We start from the raw sequence: 16,416 nt of genomic DNA, 5'->3' as shown, positions 1-16,416 counted from the left end.
TTAATTCTATGATGTTTCCAGGCAGCATGAGCAAGGCTGTTGAACAAGTGGGTAGGTTCTAAAAACAAGATAAAACAGTTTTTCTTTCACATGGTTAGTTTCTGGAAAATTGCATTACACTTGAATTCAAACGATTTCTTAGAGATGAATTCTCATAACTTGCTGAGAAGATGAGTCAATTTAAAATCCTTGTTTTTTTAAGCTTTATTTCAGCATAAAAATAAATAAATACACTTCAGATGTCCTACTGAAATTTAAAATTAAAATTACTTTAGTAGAACTTAAAAAGATAATATGTATAGTTTAAATTCAAAGCATTCGTGGCAAAAAGGATTTTAAAAAACACCGAATCTCTAGATTTTTACAACTATTTTTCCAATATTATTCATTCTGAAATTTGATAAGCATTGGTAAGGTAAGGCAGACACTTTCAAGGTTTTTGCTTTTATTTTAAGATTTTTTATTTATTTTATTTTAACTTGTAAAAAATTAGGCTCAAACTTCTGACAAAGAAAATAATGCATTTGTATTTAAACCTCATTAAGCATTTAGTATTTACATATTAATTAAATTATAGTAATATAAAGATAAAAACCATAACATATAACCTTAGCAATCAAGAATTGTTTTTGCCAAAAATTGCTTCAGCATTATAATTTTTTAATGATTTCATTGGAATCTCCAAATCTATTTCATTGCAAAAAAATCAGTTACTTAAAAAAGTAAAAAGAATACTCCTGTACAAAATTTCAATTGCACTCAATAACAGTTTATAAGAGTGATATACAATGTTAACAAATATATCCAGACAATATATTTTCTAATTAGCATTTAAATTGATATTATTTTTCTGGAGGTTAAATTCTAATAACATACCAAGTTCTAATTGGGATTACTAATATAATTCATAAAGTTCACAAATTATAATTATTTCTTTTAATTTTAATAATACTTACAAGAAAATTTATTAGATTTTACATTAATAATGATTAAAAACAATGTATAGTTTCACAACATCAATAATAATACAAAATTTACAAGAATTAGAATTATATTCCAATGTAAATTATAAACATAACATTTTATTTTATTGCATCAGTCTAAAATTCTGGTTTGGTTAAAATATCTAAATTAAAATATGTTTCTTAACAATGATCTCTTTCCTGATACAAGTTTTTGTATATGGGCAAGTTTGTTAAGAAATGTTTCCTACGGTCTTCCAACTGCAAGCGTTTTTTTAAAGGAAAAATAACGCATGAAATAATGCTTTTAACTGTCATAAACGGTCCCTAGTTAAATACATTTTTTCCATATTATGATAATTGATTTACAGCTAAAGTATTATGCAGTTATTGTAAAATTATATGATAATGGCACAAAGGGAAAATAAAAAAAGAATTGGAATACAAGTCTACTATAATAACATATAAGTTGTTGAAATTTTATTTACCTGTCCAGCCAGTCCAGCTTTTGTTGTACTAAAATTGATTGTAGACACAACAGCATAAAAATTTGGAGGCAATTCTATTTCTGAATATTTTGTGACTAAAAATAGTTGAAACTGAGGATTGTAATCCACCACCTTTTCCCCTATTTGTACAACATATCTTGGTCCTAAAATATACATTCATTTTTGAAATTTTTAAAAACAATTATCCTCATACAATAAACTGTTAAAAATAACTTTGAAACAAAAATCTAAAAAAAAAACTATATTACTTTTAGCTTTGAAAGAGTTTTTTTTTTCAAATTAAAAATAAACTACATACAATTTAATGCTAAAAAACTTGGAGGGAAGTTTTTACCTTGATTAACCAAATCTTTGCGCAATAGAGGATATAAAACAGGGTGAATAATATCAACATCTTGAATCAGGAGTGTTTTACCAAATCTCACAGCCATTTCAACAGAAGTTAAGAAATTTTTATCCTAAAAAATGATAAATAAGAAGTTTGCTAAAATTTAAGAGCGATAATGTTTTTAATAAAAGTAAGAGAAAACAATATAATTAAATATGAATTCTCAATCTTGCTCTAATCAACATTAAATACAAAAATTTACAATATATTGTGCTTAAAATTAGGATATAAATTACCTAAAATGTGATATAGTGAAAATTTTGTAAAATAAATTTTTTTTTAAAATTTAGTGGATATTATTTTACTTTTTTACAACATAGTTAAACAAAACATAGCTTCATAGCCATTGCATATAGTTGTATTGTAATTCCCTTAATTGTTTTGTTTTTAATTTATCATAATATATTTTAATGATTAACATAACTAAAATCCTTAAAATAAAATCAATATTATTGCTTATTTTGATGAACAAACTTTGTAGTTGAATTGGCAAATTATGTTTTACACACTATATTTCATACAAATCTTAAAATTTAGAAAAACAAATTATTTAATCTTTTTAATCATCATTGAAATAAAAAATGAAATAATTTCACCAAAAACAATTTTAAAATAAAAAAAAGAATATTAACAAAGCAACTTACATGAAAGTTGACAACTTCTAATTGGGAGCCAGCCATATTAGCTTTCAGCCAATTAGTAGCTTGAAATGCTGGATCAATAAGAAATGGAACTAAAGAGTTCTGAAATAATCAATAAATTATATAAGTTATAGTATTTTTTTGCATTTCAGCAATCAGATTTATCAAGATCTTAATTATTTTGTTCAGATTGTCACCCAGTTTTGCTTAAAAGTTTAAGCTGTACTTAACAAATCTAAATCTACACTCTTAACAATCTCATAACTGTTTTATGTTAATCAAAAACTATTCTTATTTAACCACTTGAATAGAATGAAATATGTTTTTGAGAGACAAGAGTCCTCATATTTTTAGATATAAATTATGTCTGGTGCATTTTCTTTAGCATGCTTTCTAAGTAGAAATTATTTCAAACTAAAAGCATTTGTTTAATTCTAAGCACTATTTTGAATATTTAATGAATGCAAATAAAATAATTACATACCTGCCAACATTCACTCCTTTCGAGAATGGATTTTCCAAGTGGTAGTGAAACAATTACCAAAAAACAATCTTCTTCAAAAACTATATTTAGATCTTAATCAAGTTGAAATTCGCAATTGTAAGAACTAATGTGCTTTTATATATGACAAACTGATCTAAACTATTATTATAATTCAAAAAGTTTAGTGAAATAACATGAATTTTGCTACCACTTTAAATATGAAAATAAAATCTTCCAGGAAAACCGGAAGAGTTGGCAGCTATGTAATTAAGTTTATTAACTTAAACATTCACAATTTTTTAATGAAAAATAATATAAATTGACTTAATTTTGAACAATTTTTATAAATAAGTAGGGTTGAAGTAAATATGCAAAGTACTAAAACACAAATAAAACATGTGTATTCATCTTTGATAAAATTTTATTTATGATAATTTATTTAAACTTCTTTTAACTCTTGATCCTGGACTGTGCTTAGAAAAACAAACAAGTTTTTCTTGTTTAAAACTCTTCCTATGCCAGCAGATTTTTGTGCAAATTTAATTGAGTAGTTTCAGTTAAAGAGAGATTAATGAACATTTTGTACAAAAATTATGTAATTTGATTTTAATAAAAAAAATGAAAGACCATATTTTGAAACGTTCATTATATTTATAATTCATAAAATAACACTACAAGCTTTAATAGTTAATATTTTAAAGTTGAAATTTTCAATTCTGATATAATTATATGTAGAGCTATTGGTAAATGGTTTTCACCTTCAAAATAGATGCCTATTCTCACATTTTTTCAAAAATAAAAATGTAAATAACTAATTTTTGAACAAAAATAAATACTAATGCACAGTTACAATTTAAATTTACAGAAAACTTACATTTAAAATGCATATAGCATTTTCAATGGATAGAGCATCCAATGGTAATCCTTGATTTTTCCAAACAAGTTGTTCCCGTTCAGTACTTAATGTTTGAGCTAGTGAAAATTTGTCTATTCCGAACTCTTTGCACCAGCCATCAACAACTAATCGGCGTGTATTTTCAGGCTCTGCACACAAATAAGTTATGAAAGCAGCAGCAAGCATGGCTTTCATTGGTAGTTCATCTAACTGCTGATCAATTTCTTGAAGCTGAAAAAAGGAAATAGCTTATATGCATTAACTAAAAAATTTGAAATTATAGTCGCTGTCATATATTTTTAAAGAAATTTATTTGAATTGTTAAGACAATAAAAATAAGATGTGTGGTACATAGATTAGATTTTATATTCAATAAAAATTAAAGAGATTTTTCAGAAAACTATTATACAAAAGTACAATATTATTCATTTCTTTATTAACAGTAAAAACTAAATACAGATTTTTTTTCTTCTGTTGATTAAAAAATTAACTGAAAAGTGTTTGGAAAATACACAAAGAAAAGGTAAAACGAATATAATTTCTTGCCTGAGTTTATTTTTTTTCACTTAAACTTTTTTTAATTGACAAAAATAGAATTTTAAAAAAAAAACAAAATTTTTTTTTCTAAAATTTTAAAAATGCATGCAAAATTAACAGTTTTAAAAATTTTCAAAATTTAGAAATTGAAAAAGGAAATTTTTCAAATGTGGAGAATGATGGACTATTTTCTTATTAAATACCAAGTAATACACTACACATAAAATATTTTAATATGTTTACAAAATGATATTACAATTTGAATAAACATCATACATATCTTGTAATTAAGAAATATTAAATCTTGAAGGAATACTAGAAAAGTATTTGCAATTTTTACTAAAATTTAAATATAAACGTGTGTGCAATAATAAATTTTTAAGTTAAGTTTATGACATATTACCCAGCTATTTTCAGATATTTCTGAAATAAACTCATAAAAATCAAATTAAGAATAAAAATCTCTTAACTAATTCCCATCTAACTAATATCTAACTAATTCACATCTTTAATTTAAAACAGAAACTTAATAATATTTCTAATTTTAATTTATTAGATTTTTATTTTTAATAGATTGTAGTGGATATGTCACATTTAAGTGACAAATTGAGACAGGCATACGGCTACAGCAAGAACAGAACCTTGAAATTGCTCAACTGCGAAACGAGTTATGTATATGTGATTTATGACGAAAAAAAGTGGTGTTTCAATATGAAGTTGCAACAACATTATAAAAAGAAAATTCTTCGGATAAAAAGGCATAGAATAAATACCACTTGTAATATATATTTCCAAATTAAAAATAATTATGTTGTTTACCTACACATAATTCATTATATTAATTTTTATTTGCAGATTAAAATTACAATCATAAGTAAAATAATTAGGCCATAGAAAATTAAAATCACCTGATGAGTCCATCTACGATATTCATCATCTAACTTGCTGACCAGGGACTCAGCAGATGCGATAGTCTCATTTGCTTGCTTCAAATTGATCTCTATCTGAGCTGCTTCTTTAGTAAACTTGTTCAATCTGTCTCGTAAGACTGACACTTCTTCTTCAACATCTTCCAGAGCAGAACTCAGCTTAGTAATTCGTTTTTCAGTTGAAGCTAAATTGCTGCAATAAAACTTTGTTGTAAACTTCAAAAAATGCATTTTTAAATGTTAACATTACAAAACAGATGCAACTAGTTTGAATTTATAAAAATTAAGTTAATAAAAATTTTACTTTGTATAGCATTCTTCTCTTTAAAAAAATAAATTAAAAATCAATATATAGGGTGTTCACCAATAGTGTGAAATTTTTTTGGACTGGCTACATTCTTTGAAAGACTTGCTATCTGAATGTATATAAAATCCAATGTTAACAACATACATAGAACAACTATTCAAGAACTATAAAAATTAACAATATAGAACACAGTTTTTCAAATTATTATTGTTGTAGAACAGTTTTGTTATCCAAAGAATGCTAATTAAAATGAAAAAGTTATACCGTTAAGAGAAAAAAGAGCAAAATTTTAAAAAAAAATCTATAAATTATATTTTTTCGGAATTGTTTCAGAGCTTTCAATTTTGAGCTTTAGTTATAGTATAAAATCAGACATACTAAGATATTTTTTGGAAAACAAATTATTCTAAAGTTTAGCGTATGAAACTAGAAATAACATTTTAACATATATCTTACAGATAATATTAAATCATAGTTTTACAATACACTTGAACACAAGGAGACAACTGCTTTAAAGAAGAAACCCAATATGTTATCCTATTTTCTGAAATACAAGTATGCTTGTTCAAGTTATATACTCAAATAAAAAGAAAATGTAAATGTTTAAATTTTTTCAAAACTTTTAAGTTACCGACACTTTTACAAAGGTAGATAAAAATTTATCTACAGATTGCCAACACTAGAAATAAGCAAATTTTAAGAACAAGAGAGTCTGCAAGAAAATGAGGTACCAAAAATTAAAAATTAGCACTTTTTAAGGATATGAGAATTATTTTTAAGAACTCATAAAACCATATTATTGAATAAAAAATTTAAAAAGTGATATTTTAATATATCTTATTTATTCAGAGTCAATTGTTTTCTACAAAAGCAAAAAATAGATATTTAAGTTTTATTAATCTTTAAAAAATTATTTTTAAATTATGTGTGAATGAAGCTGACATTTTTTCCTAGATTTAAAAATAATGACGTGTGTGATAATGAAAGAACACATTTTTCATAAGGAGATTTTGTTTAAAGTTAAAATATTCAAATTCTGAAAAGTTCTGAACAAATTTTAAAAGAGTTTAGAAATCTTATTAAAAAAATAATAAATGTTTTTATAAATTGTTTAATGTGAAAATTGAAAAAACTGTTCTAAAAAATAAAAAGATTTGTGAACTAAAATCTTTTTGGCACACAAATTTATAAAAATTATGTAAATTTTAAAATATATTTAACAATAAATATAGTAAATATATCTTCATGATACATACTGCTTCAGCTTTGCTTGCTCCTTTTCAAGTGGTTTTATTTTTTCCAACACCCTGGAATATATAACATTAGCTTTCACCCATGAAGCAAGTGGTGCAGCTGCAGCAGAGGCTCGTTTGGCATTCTAGAGAAAATAAAGTTTAATTTATCTTCCAAAAAACAAATACTAAATTAAGCAAGTACAAATTACTCATGCAGTACTCTGACTCATTCCAAATATAGATTTAAAAAGGACAACAAAAAAATTTTAACAATAAATCTTTTTTAATATACATTTAAAAAAGCTCAACTTCATTATAAGACTGTATGTAAGTATAATATGTTTCATAAGGCTTAAGAAACGATAATCAAAGAGCAAATGATAATATATTTCGAGAAAAGTCAGGAAATTGCATAGGAATGTTCACAAATGACACAAGAATGTTTGTGTGGAAATGTTACAAAAAACATTTATATGATAACAGTTCAAAGTTGAACAAAGAGCATATGACTAGTAATTGAACAAAAAAGAGTGCAAACCTTGGGATCAAATGATTCTGCATTCTTCTTTAGCAGTTTTTCAACACTCTCTCTTATTTCAGGTGAAATATTTCTGGCATCAAATGCTAAAATCTCTTCTTTGATGCCTCTTTTTGAAAGAAAACTTCAAATAAAAAAGATAACACATTTAATAAGAATAAGCATAACTTCAAATTCATTGCTTAGAACTTGGCAAGACAAAAGCTTTTTTATGTTTGATTTCAAACTGGATAGTACAGCATCTTAATTCCTTAGAAAAAAAATAACTGAATAATAATTTTTTTTCCTCACAAGCAAAGTTGTTATAAAATATATTTGATGGTTCACTAACTTTCTCATTCTGCATCGATTTTAATCTTTTTCCGAACGTGGCTTAGATTAATCTCTTATATTAATCCTCCTTTAGCTTAGATTAATGATTGAGTGAGTGGGGAACGATGGCAACCTTCAGCTATCAACAGTTACCCCAAGATTGAATCAAGTTAGCATGTCTTAAATACTAGTGAATTGATGTTTAATAATAGTAGTGGTAGTTACGCCACAATACTCCCCCATCAGAATTTTATCAGGGATAGAATTTGATAAATGGATACCACTAGCTGCTGTATTTGAGAAAAACCAGGAGAGCTGTATTAAGCTCACAGTTGTGTGTGTGGTCCCTGTGTTGCTATTAACAATCTAGTGTGTGATAGAGACAGAATAGCAACAGCTTGGGGAGGACAATGACATAGTCCCAAATAGCAAGTCAACTGTTCAGTGTAACTATCAGTTCAACCATCGAAGTAAGCATGTAAAGGGGACGTTACATTCAATGTTCATATCAAGTCCACCGGTCACCGAGGTGGGGAATGTGTTATCGGCAATGCCAACCTTCATCTATCAAAAAGTACCTCAAGATTGAATGGAGTTAACGTGTCTTTATATACTAGTAAATTAATGTTTAATAATAGTAGTGGTAGTCACGCCACAAGTTTCTATGCCAATGTTTTGGTATCTGATCGCATAGTTGCCACGTCTACAATTCGATCATTCCATGTGTTTCTATATTAAGTGGCTGGAATCCACTAAATGTATCATTTATAACTTTGGTACTCTCAGATCTTTATCTTTTAATAGTATTTTCTATGAACTTATTAAAATCTAATATGTGCATCTAGTACAAACGCTTCTGCAAACTTTTATAAACCAGCAGTAATAGTAATATGATAAGAACATTTCAAAAAGTAGTGATGCTCATAGAAACGTTTTGTCAGATACTTTATAATTATAAACATGCTTTCTCCTTGATACTAAAATATTAGTGATTCTACATTGCGCAAAATAAAAAACGGATCACCTTAAATAACATTTGATCTAATGATCAGATCTTCAAGTTCTAGGACTCTATCTTAATGGTTGGAGGGGGCAACCTCAAATATGCTGATTAATTGGTGCAGACAATATTTTAAGTTACGAAATCAGACACAAAAAAGTACTTTCTCTGAATAAACATGCCTTTTTTTCGATGGATTTAGATTCTTGACCTTCAAAATATAGGGGTATCCGTAATCTGGGAAATAAGGTCCCCATAGTTTGGCCAGGAGAGCGATCCAAAGTTTGGATCCCCCGATGTGAATATTATTTTTTTGCTTATTAGCTAGATCTTGAGAACTTTTTAAGCAAATTAAAAAAAATTTGCACACAATTATGAAATTCATTCATCTAACATTAAATCTATGCAAAAAAATTTTTTAAATATTTGTTATTTTTTATTATTTTATTTAGCAATAGTCGAAAATATTTTGAATTGTAAAGTATACAATTTTTTACATTTTAAAGTATTTTATTTTATATGGCAAAATACAAAATTTGACAGAAATCGGCGGAATAGTGCCTGAGAAATCGAATTTTAAAAATATAATATATTTAAAAATTGATTTCTCAGGAACTATTCACAAATTTTGTATTTTACAATGTAAAATTAGATACTTTAAAATTATGTAAAAACTTATATACCTTACAATTCAAATATTTACTGAAATTTATTTTTTGCATGAATTTATCTTTGGATAAACTAATTTTATAATTATGGGTAAAGATTTTTCAATTTGTTTAAAATACGTAAAAAATAATATTCTCATTAGGGTGTCCAAACTTTGGATCGCTCCCCTGATCAAATTATGTAGACCCATATTTCCCAGATTGGAGCTACCCCCTATATTTTGGGGGTCAAAAATCATAATCCGTCAAAAAAAGGTATGTTTATTAAGAGAAAGTACGTTTATGTGTCTGATTTCAGAACTTAAAATCCTGTCTGCACTAATTAATTAGCATATACAAGGTCACCCCCCTCTAACCTTAAGGATGGAGTCCTAGAATGTGAAGATCCAATTATTAGATCAAAAGCTATTCATATTTCTTACTTAACACAAAGACAGGCAGGAAGCCATGTAGAACATAAACAAACTAATTATGCATCGAAGTTGCTAGATACACAAAACAAAAATATATCATGTGTCACAATAAAATACATAAACAAATAATAAATCTAAGAAAATTATATTTCAAAAAACTCAATGAGCGATACAGAGCTGTATTTAATTAACTTCACGTTAATTAACATCCTAACTTATGTAGAAAAACTTAGCTGAACTTTGACACACCATTTTGTTTATTGATGATCAGCTGGCGCTGACGTCATGGGTCACATGTGTGGGTATGTTTTATCTTCTTCTTTTCAAAGTGCAAGTACCCAATTACTAATTTAGATCAACAGTTACTAATAATAATTTTCCTAATTAATCTCACTTCAGACCTTTAGTTTTAGATAAGGGTAAAATGTGAATTTATTTTTCTGCGCAACAAGAATATAAAAAACATGTAAAAGTTCTTTTAAAATCACATTTGAAAAATTAAAAAATCTAAATTTCAGTTTCAGTGCTTAAATAATAAAGTTGAAATTTATTAGGCACTAACCATTATCATTATATGTTAATCTCCTAATCACTATAAAAAGTTTATCAAGTATGTATTTTAAATGAGTTTTTACCTTTTCATGCTGACCCAAGAAGTGTCAAAGATGCCCATGAGTCGCAGCACCCCTTCTAATATATCTCTGATAACATCCGGTGGGGCTCTCAAAGACCTTATTTCTGACAGTGATTCAGATTTTATACCACCAACAGCAGATTTAGCTTGAACACAATTATTAAATCAGAATTTGAAAAGAACTTTTATAAATTTATTCTATTTTTTTTTCTTTATACCGCATTTAGAATACTTTAAACTGAAAAATAAATTTAAAAAAAAAATTTCATTTAGAGAATTTCTCAAAAAAAATATAATCAATTCAGAACAACACAGATGTTTAAATATAAAGAATTGAATTACATTTTAATTTCATATGATGTTAAGATTAAGAGCGCACATTTCTTTTATTTAAAAAGCATGCGCATGGATTCATGTTAATTGGCAAAACTGCCAAGAGTAATAATTAATTAGTGCTAATGTATATAAGGAACTGTAAATATAAATCAATAGAAAATTGAAAACAAAACTTGATTAATAGATTTAAATATTACTAGTTTAGGTTTTACATTAATCATTATATTAAAACTAACAATTCATTATACAATATATTGCTTCATTTAAATAACAAGCTTAAAAAAAGTACTTAAAAATAAATTTCCAAACTGAAAACTTTAACTAAAATTGTAAAACTAATGCAGTGAAATTTCCAGGAAAGACCATCTGTATGTAGCAACTTCTTGCTTTTATGACCACTTTTGGGAGAGTTTTTCTATAAGACTTTGCATGGGAGAAAACCTTTAGAAGAGACCATCAACCCCCAGTGACTGGGCAAATCTCCGCACCAAATGCTTTAAAGGTCAAATAAGAAAAAGACAAGAAAAAAAAAATATTAAAAAATCAAACAAGTAGATTAAAATGTATTCAAAATATTTGCGTTAGGTTCTTATTTAGAGAGCTCTTTTTGACAATCTCTGAAAGAAATCTACAATAGCATGTTGTAGTTAGAGTGCACTAAAGACGATGCTACCTGTGATTTATTTTTACAGTTGAGAGTTCAAAGATAAAAAAAAAAATTATTTTAGGAAAAACTAAGGATCTCAAACAAACAAACCTCTTCTCACGTTTTAAAGCCAACTAATTTTTATGATACAAAATGAAATGCAAACTTAAACAAAAAACATAATTGTTTGTTTATTTAAAATAGTTCTATTATTCATAATTGGTAAATTTGTTTTTACACATTATTATATCAGTATAGATCATTTTTATTGAGGCTAAATTTCATTCCATGATCTAGTTTTCATGACGCTAACAGAAATAGCATTTTCACACTAAGGAAATGACACTGACAAAAATTAAAATCATTTGCAAAAAATCATGTACCTTTGATGACATTTTGAAGTCAACGGAAATAACCTCTAAGAACGACCCACCTCCATTAACGGCCATTTAAGAGTGGTTGCTTCTGAGAAGTTTCACTGTATTTTCCAACATAAATTTGTATTCAGAAAATGAAATTTATATATGAAATGCGTTAGATATAAACAAGAATTTTTCACCTACACATAAAGCTTGAAGTGCAGTTAACATTAACACATGCTGAACGAAAACACAGTGCGAGTTAACTAACAGTCAATAGCACGGACACAACACATTCTTGAGTTAAATAAAAGGTGCAGCAGACCAAAAAAATTGTTAAAAAATACCTTCTTGAACAATGGGTTCAATTTCTTTTAATTCTAAATCAATATCTTTCTTCCGTTTAGATAGTTTTACATTTTCCTCTTCAATTTTAGCTTTCAGTTTTTCAAGCTCAATCTTTTGATCGCCTGTATTCTATAAAGTATAATGTATTGTAGAAATTCTTACAAAAGATGTTTTCAAGAATAATAGTTCAGATAAATAATTTATTATCTTTGATTTTATTTCCTAATGTGACAGCAATTTACATTTACTTAATTTCTGTTCAAACTTGACATTTATATTCTAAGCATTTTAATGATAAGCCAATGTAAAAAAATTCTTTTGTGGTGGATAGCTAACCCTCAAATAATAATTATCCCTTTATAGGAAAATAATTATAGCAATTGAAAACTGTAGGCACAGTCACAGTAACTAAGAATGTAAAGCTGTATTAAAATTAATAATAATGCTGTAAAAAATGGAAATTTTACTAAGAAATGAATTAGTAAGCAACATTAGCTAGTAGGTAAGTTATATACTTCTTAATTATTTAAAAACAATTCTTCTCAATTATTCTAAATTGTAAAAGAATTAAAATAGCAATAATAAAGCTTCATAATTAAATAACAAAAAAAGTTAACTAAAAAAATTAAATTTGTTCATTTTATGAAAAGAAAAGTTCAAATATTCCTCAAAAAGAGAAAAAAAGTTCAATTGAAAGTTGTTGTAATTTGTAACATAGATATAGTAATTAAAAAGGATATAATAATAAACACTTACTTAAATATTTAATGAATATTTTTAAAAAATATTAAAAGTTAAATGGGTTTACATGATTGGAGTTATCATTTTCTAATTAAATCTTTGAACAATATATTTAAAAAATATTTTTATGTTATAGGATAAAGAGGTGCTTAGTATTTATAAAAATGAATTTTATTTCGAAAAAACATAATAAAATAATATTTAGGAAAAATAAAAACGTCAAATTCATGGTGGTCAAGTAATGAAATTTTTAAAAAAATTATGTATGCTACGTACAGACATGCTGGTTGTAATCAACCTCAGAGCTTCATCTGCTTCAGCTTGTTTCTCAGCTAACAAAGCACTTTGTTCCAAAGCTTCAGAATTCAATTTATCAACAAGAGAGCGAGCTTCATTCAGTTTGGATACACCAGCCTAAAATAATTCATAACAGTCAGAAATAAAGTAAAGTAGGAAAAGTTTTTTCATATAATTTACATGTATTTTTTGAGTACCAGATTCTAACATTTTAGAGAACTTCACTTATATTTCATGATTTTTTTTGTCTGTTTATATGCTTTTAGAAAACGTAAATATACAATAGAATTTACCCTGGCAGAATTTTCAATAAGAATGAAAAGTTATAAAAAAGCAGACCTGCTAACCACAGATATTCAAAATGGAGATTTTTTTTGTGAATACAGCAGAACATTATAAACAAAAAATAATAAACATAGTTTTTTTTTTAATTAAATTCTGGCACTCTTGCAATTAAATTTATACAAGTAACTTTTTATACCTAAAAATTACCAAAATAATAAATTATTCTATTAACGACGATTTAGGACGAGTGACTGATTTAGCATTTTTTAAAAACATTACATAAATTTCCCTGAAGCTCTATCTGGTTTGCCTTCTTAGTTTTTTTGACCAAGAATTTAGGTCTGGATTTTCATTATGTGGCAAACTATTCTCTCACAAGGTCTGTGAGGAATACTCCCAGCTCAACTTAGTCAACACACTTGTAGGTATTACCTTCACTGATTTTACACCATTTTGATTTAGTCCTCCAATTTATACACTTAATGAGTCAGAGAAAATACTTTCATAGGCTGAGGACACAAAAGCCTGACACTCAAGGCCTGTGAGTTGGCAAGTCTTACACAGGTGATTCAAGTAACCCTGCTGACAGTTTCATGGCACATAAATATCTCATTATTTGAGTCCAGTTTCATGATCAAAATATGAAGTGATATGCTATAAAAATATTTTTCAACATGTAAAAATACTAAAAATTAAAATTTATCATTTTTAAAGCAATAAATAAAACAATTAATTTAGATCACTTAATTTTATTTTATTTTATAAACCTTGTTGAACAGTTGACCCAATTCTGAGTTTACAACTACTAATGTTCAACACTATAGCCTTGTAATCTTGAACCCAATCCAGAAAATAAGGGATCTCTTGTATCAAGTATTGGGAAAAATTTCCTTATGAGGAGGAACTATGGCCCATTTGCATTACATGGAGAGAAAAACCATGAAAATCTCCCACAGTTAGCTTGCAACTCTAACCCATGATCCGTCAACCATTGAAGATATTTTTTCAGCAGCACTGTGGTTGGTGCGACCCAGGTGAGGAATGCGAGGCTTAATTGAATTTTTTTTTAAATATTGTGTCAAATTATTTTAAGCTACATATTTTTAAGTAAAAATTATATTCTCAGCCATTATTTAAAGCTTGATCTGAGGAGATTATATAGAATTTGCGCAAATTAATACCACTTACTCCCAAATATATAATTTATTGATGAACAAAACATTTATTTTTAATAAAATGATTATCCAAAGATTCAGTAAGTTATGACACCTGTAAGTGTTGTTTTCTCGTCTGTATTTCAGAAGACTTCATTAAATAAATTTTCTTGTAATTTTGTATAAAAGCAATGAACTTTCTTGGAGCTTGATTTTTCTTTGTATTTTGCTCATGGATTCTAGAAAACCAATCATAAAACTCATTTTCTTGAAATTCATCAGACTCCACACTTTTGTTAGACAAAAGCAATCTCGGAACCTTTAAAGAATTAACAAAAAAGAACAAAATTGCAAATTAAGAAAAAAACAAAAGCTTCTTCAATATAATAATAATAAAAACAGTTGTTTATAAATAAATATTTTATAAATTCAATATGAAACATTGAAAGAACAAGAAATACATAATATTTTTTTACTTATAATAATTGCAATTAATAACAAAAAATGCGTTTTTATCATTTTAAAACCAGATTTTCATATTTAAATTCATCTTGTCAAGACACATTGTGTTAAGAATACATTTATCTAACTATTACTTTAAGAACTATGCAACCCAAAAGATATTGAACTGAAAAGATATTGAGATATTTCCATAAATTCTTAAAATTAAAAAGGACTTTGCGAAACGTTTCAAATCTGTATAAAAATATCAAAAAGAAAAAAAAAATACTTAAAAATGAATTGTATATTTTTTTTAAAATTTTACCATTATATTTTGAATATTTTATTTAGCATTATATAAAAAATATTAGTTAAGAGAGTAATAAAAATTATTAAAATTCCTTTGACTCAAAGATTTTTTAAACTTATTATGAAATTAAATGACTAAATATATAGAATAATAATTAATGTTTAAAAACAATACTGTTTTTCAATAAAAATAACAAACAGAAACATCTGAAATGCTTCATAAGACAGCATGAAATAAATATAAAACAAATAATAAGAGAACACTCATGGTAATTAATTAGACTAAATAATGAAAGCTTTCATAATATGAAAATATATATAAAAAAATTTATGTGATAAATTTAAAGCTATTTAGAGAATTGGTTCCAAAAAAGAAGTTCTGCAGAACTGTAAGGTTCTACAAAAGAGTTAGCCAGTAATAATATTTCAAACCTTTAATTATATTTATATCCAATTAATAATCCATTAGTTCAAACTTATGGTTGCTTTTATGAAAATTTAACTAAAAAGTAGAGCAAAAATAGCAAAATTGAAAAAAATATTTTCTTAAAGAACAATATATATTGAATAGACTTTAAAATTGATATGTATTTATAAAAAATTGCATTAATATTTCTCTTGAAACTCATCAATTAAAAAACCAAATTAAACAATAAAGAAATGTTTCTGATAACCATTTTCAATGTTTATAAACTGTTATTTCTTTTTATTTCAACTACCTCAAATTCTGCCTATTTTATTCATTTTTAAACTGAAGAAAATGAAACTCCAGACAAATGAATTCAACTGTAGATGTACACAACCTGCTTTTTAAATTATTATTTTTAAAACAAAAAATTTTCTTCTTCACAGTAAATATTTTCAAACTGAATATTAATAATGTTTGCAATAACTAAATAACTTTATCGGTAAAGCAGAGGTTCTGCCGAAAGAGGGTCGATGGTTTTGTGTTCAATAGCCAAAAAAAAAAATTATCGCTGTCTTAAAAAATTTGAAATTATAAGTAAAATAAAGCAATTCTCTTTATAAATAATCAACCATTTGTAAG

The 16,416-nt window shown here is 26.1% G+C and overlaps 1 protein-coding gene across 1 annotated transcript in view; it reads right to left on the bottom strand.

Annotated features, from left to right (window-relative positions):
• btv (dynein cytoplasmic heavy chain beethoven) overlaps nt 1–16,416 on the bottom strand; it is a 101,262-nt gene that overhangs the window by 20,522 nt on the left and 64,324 nt on the right. The window contains exons 48-58 of the mRNA XM_087165330.1: nt 14,734–14,937; nt 13,159–13,296; nt 12,141–12,270; nt 10,454–10,598; nt 7,426–7,549; nt 6,909–7,030; nt 5,325–5,538; nt 3,859–4,110; nt 2,504–2,602; nt 1,806–1,929; nt 1,451–1,614 (exon numbers count right to left, since the gene is read on the bottom strand). Coding sequence (XP_087021456.1) covers nt 1,451–1,614; nt 1,806–1,929; nt 2,504–2,602; nt 3,859–4,110; nt 5,325–5,538; nt 6,909–7,030; nt 7,426–7,549; nt 10,454–10,598; nt 12,141–12,270; nt 13,159–13,296; nt 14,734–14,937 — 1,716 coding nt within the window. The remainder of the gene's footprint in view (nt 1–1,450; nt 1,615–1,805; nt 1,930–2,503; nt 2,603–3,858; nt 4,111–5,324; nt 5,539–6,908; nt 7,031–7,425; nt 7,550–10,453; nt 10,599–12,140; nt 12,271–13,158; nt 13,297–14,733; nt 14,938–16,416) is intronic.

This window comes from Parasteatoda tepidariorum, chromosome 6, assembly GCF_982258835.1.
Source record: "Parasteatoda tepidariorum strain Cologne lab strain chromosome 6, Ptep-v5.0, whole genome shotgun sequence".
Classification (NCBI taxonomy): domain Eukaryota; kingdom Metazoa; phylum Arthropoda; class Arachnida; order Araneae; family Theridiidae; genus Parasteatoda; species Parasteatoda tepidariorum.
This window is presented reverse-complemented; position numbering and strand designations above follow the sequence as displayed.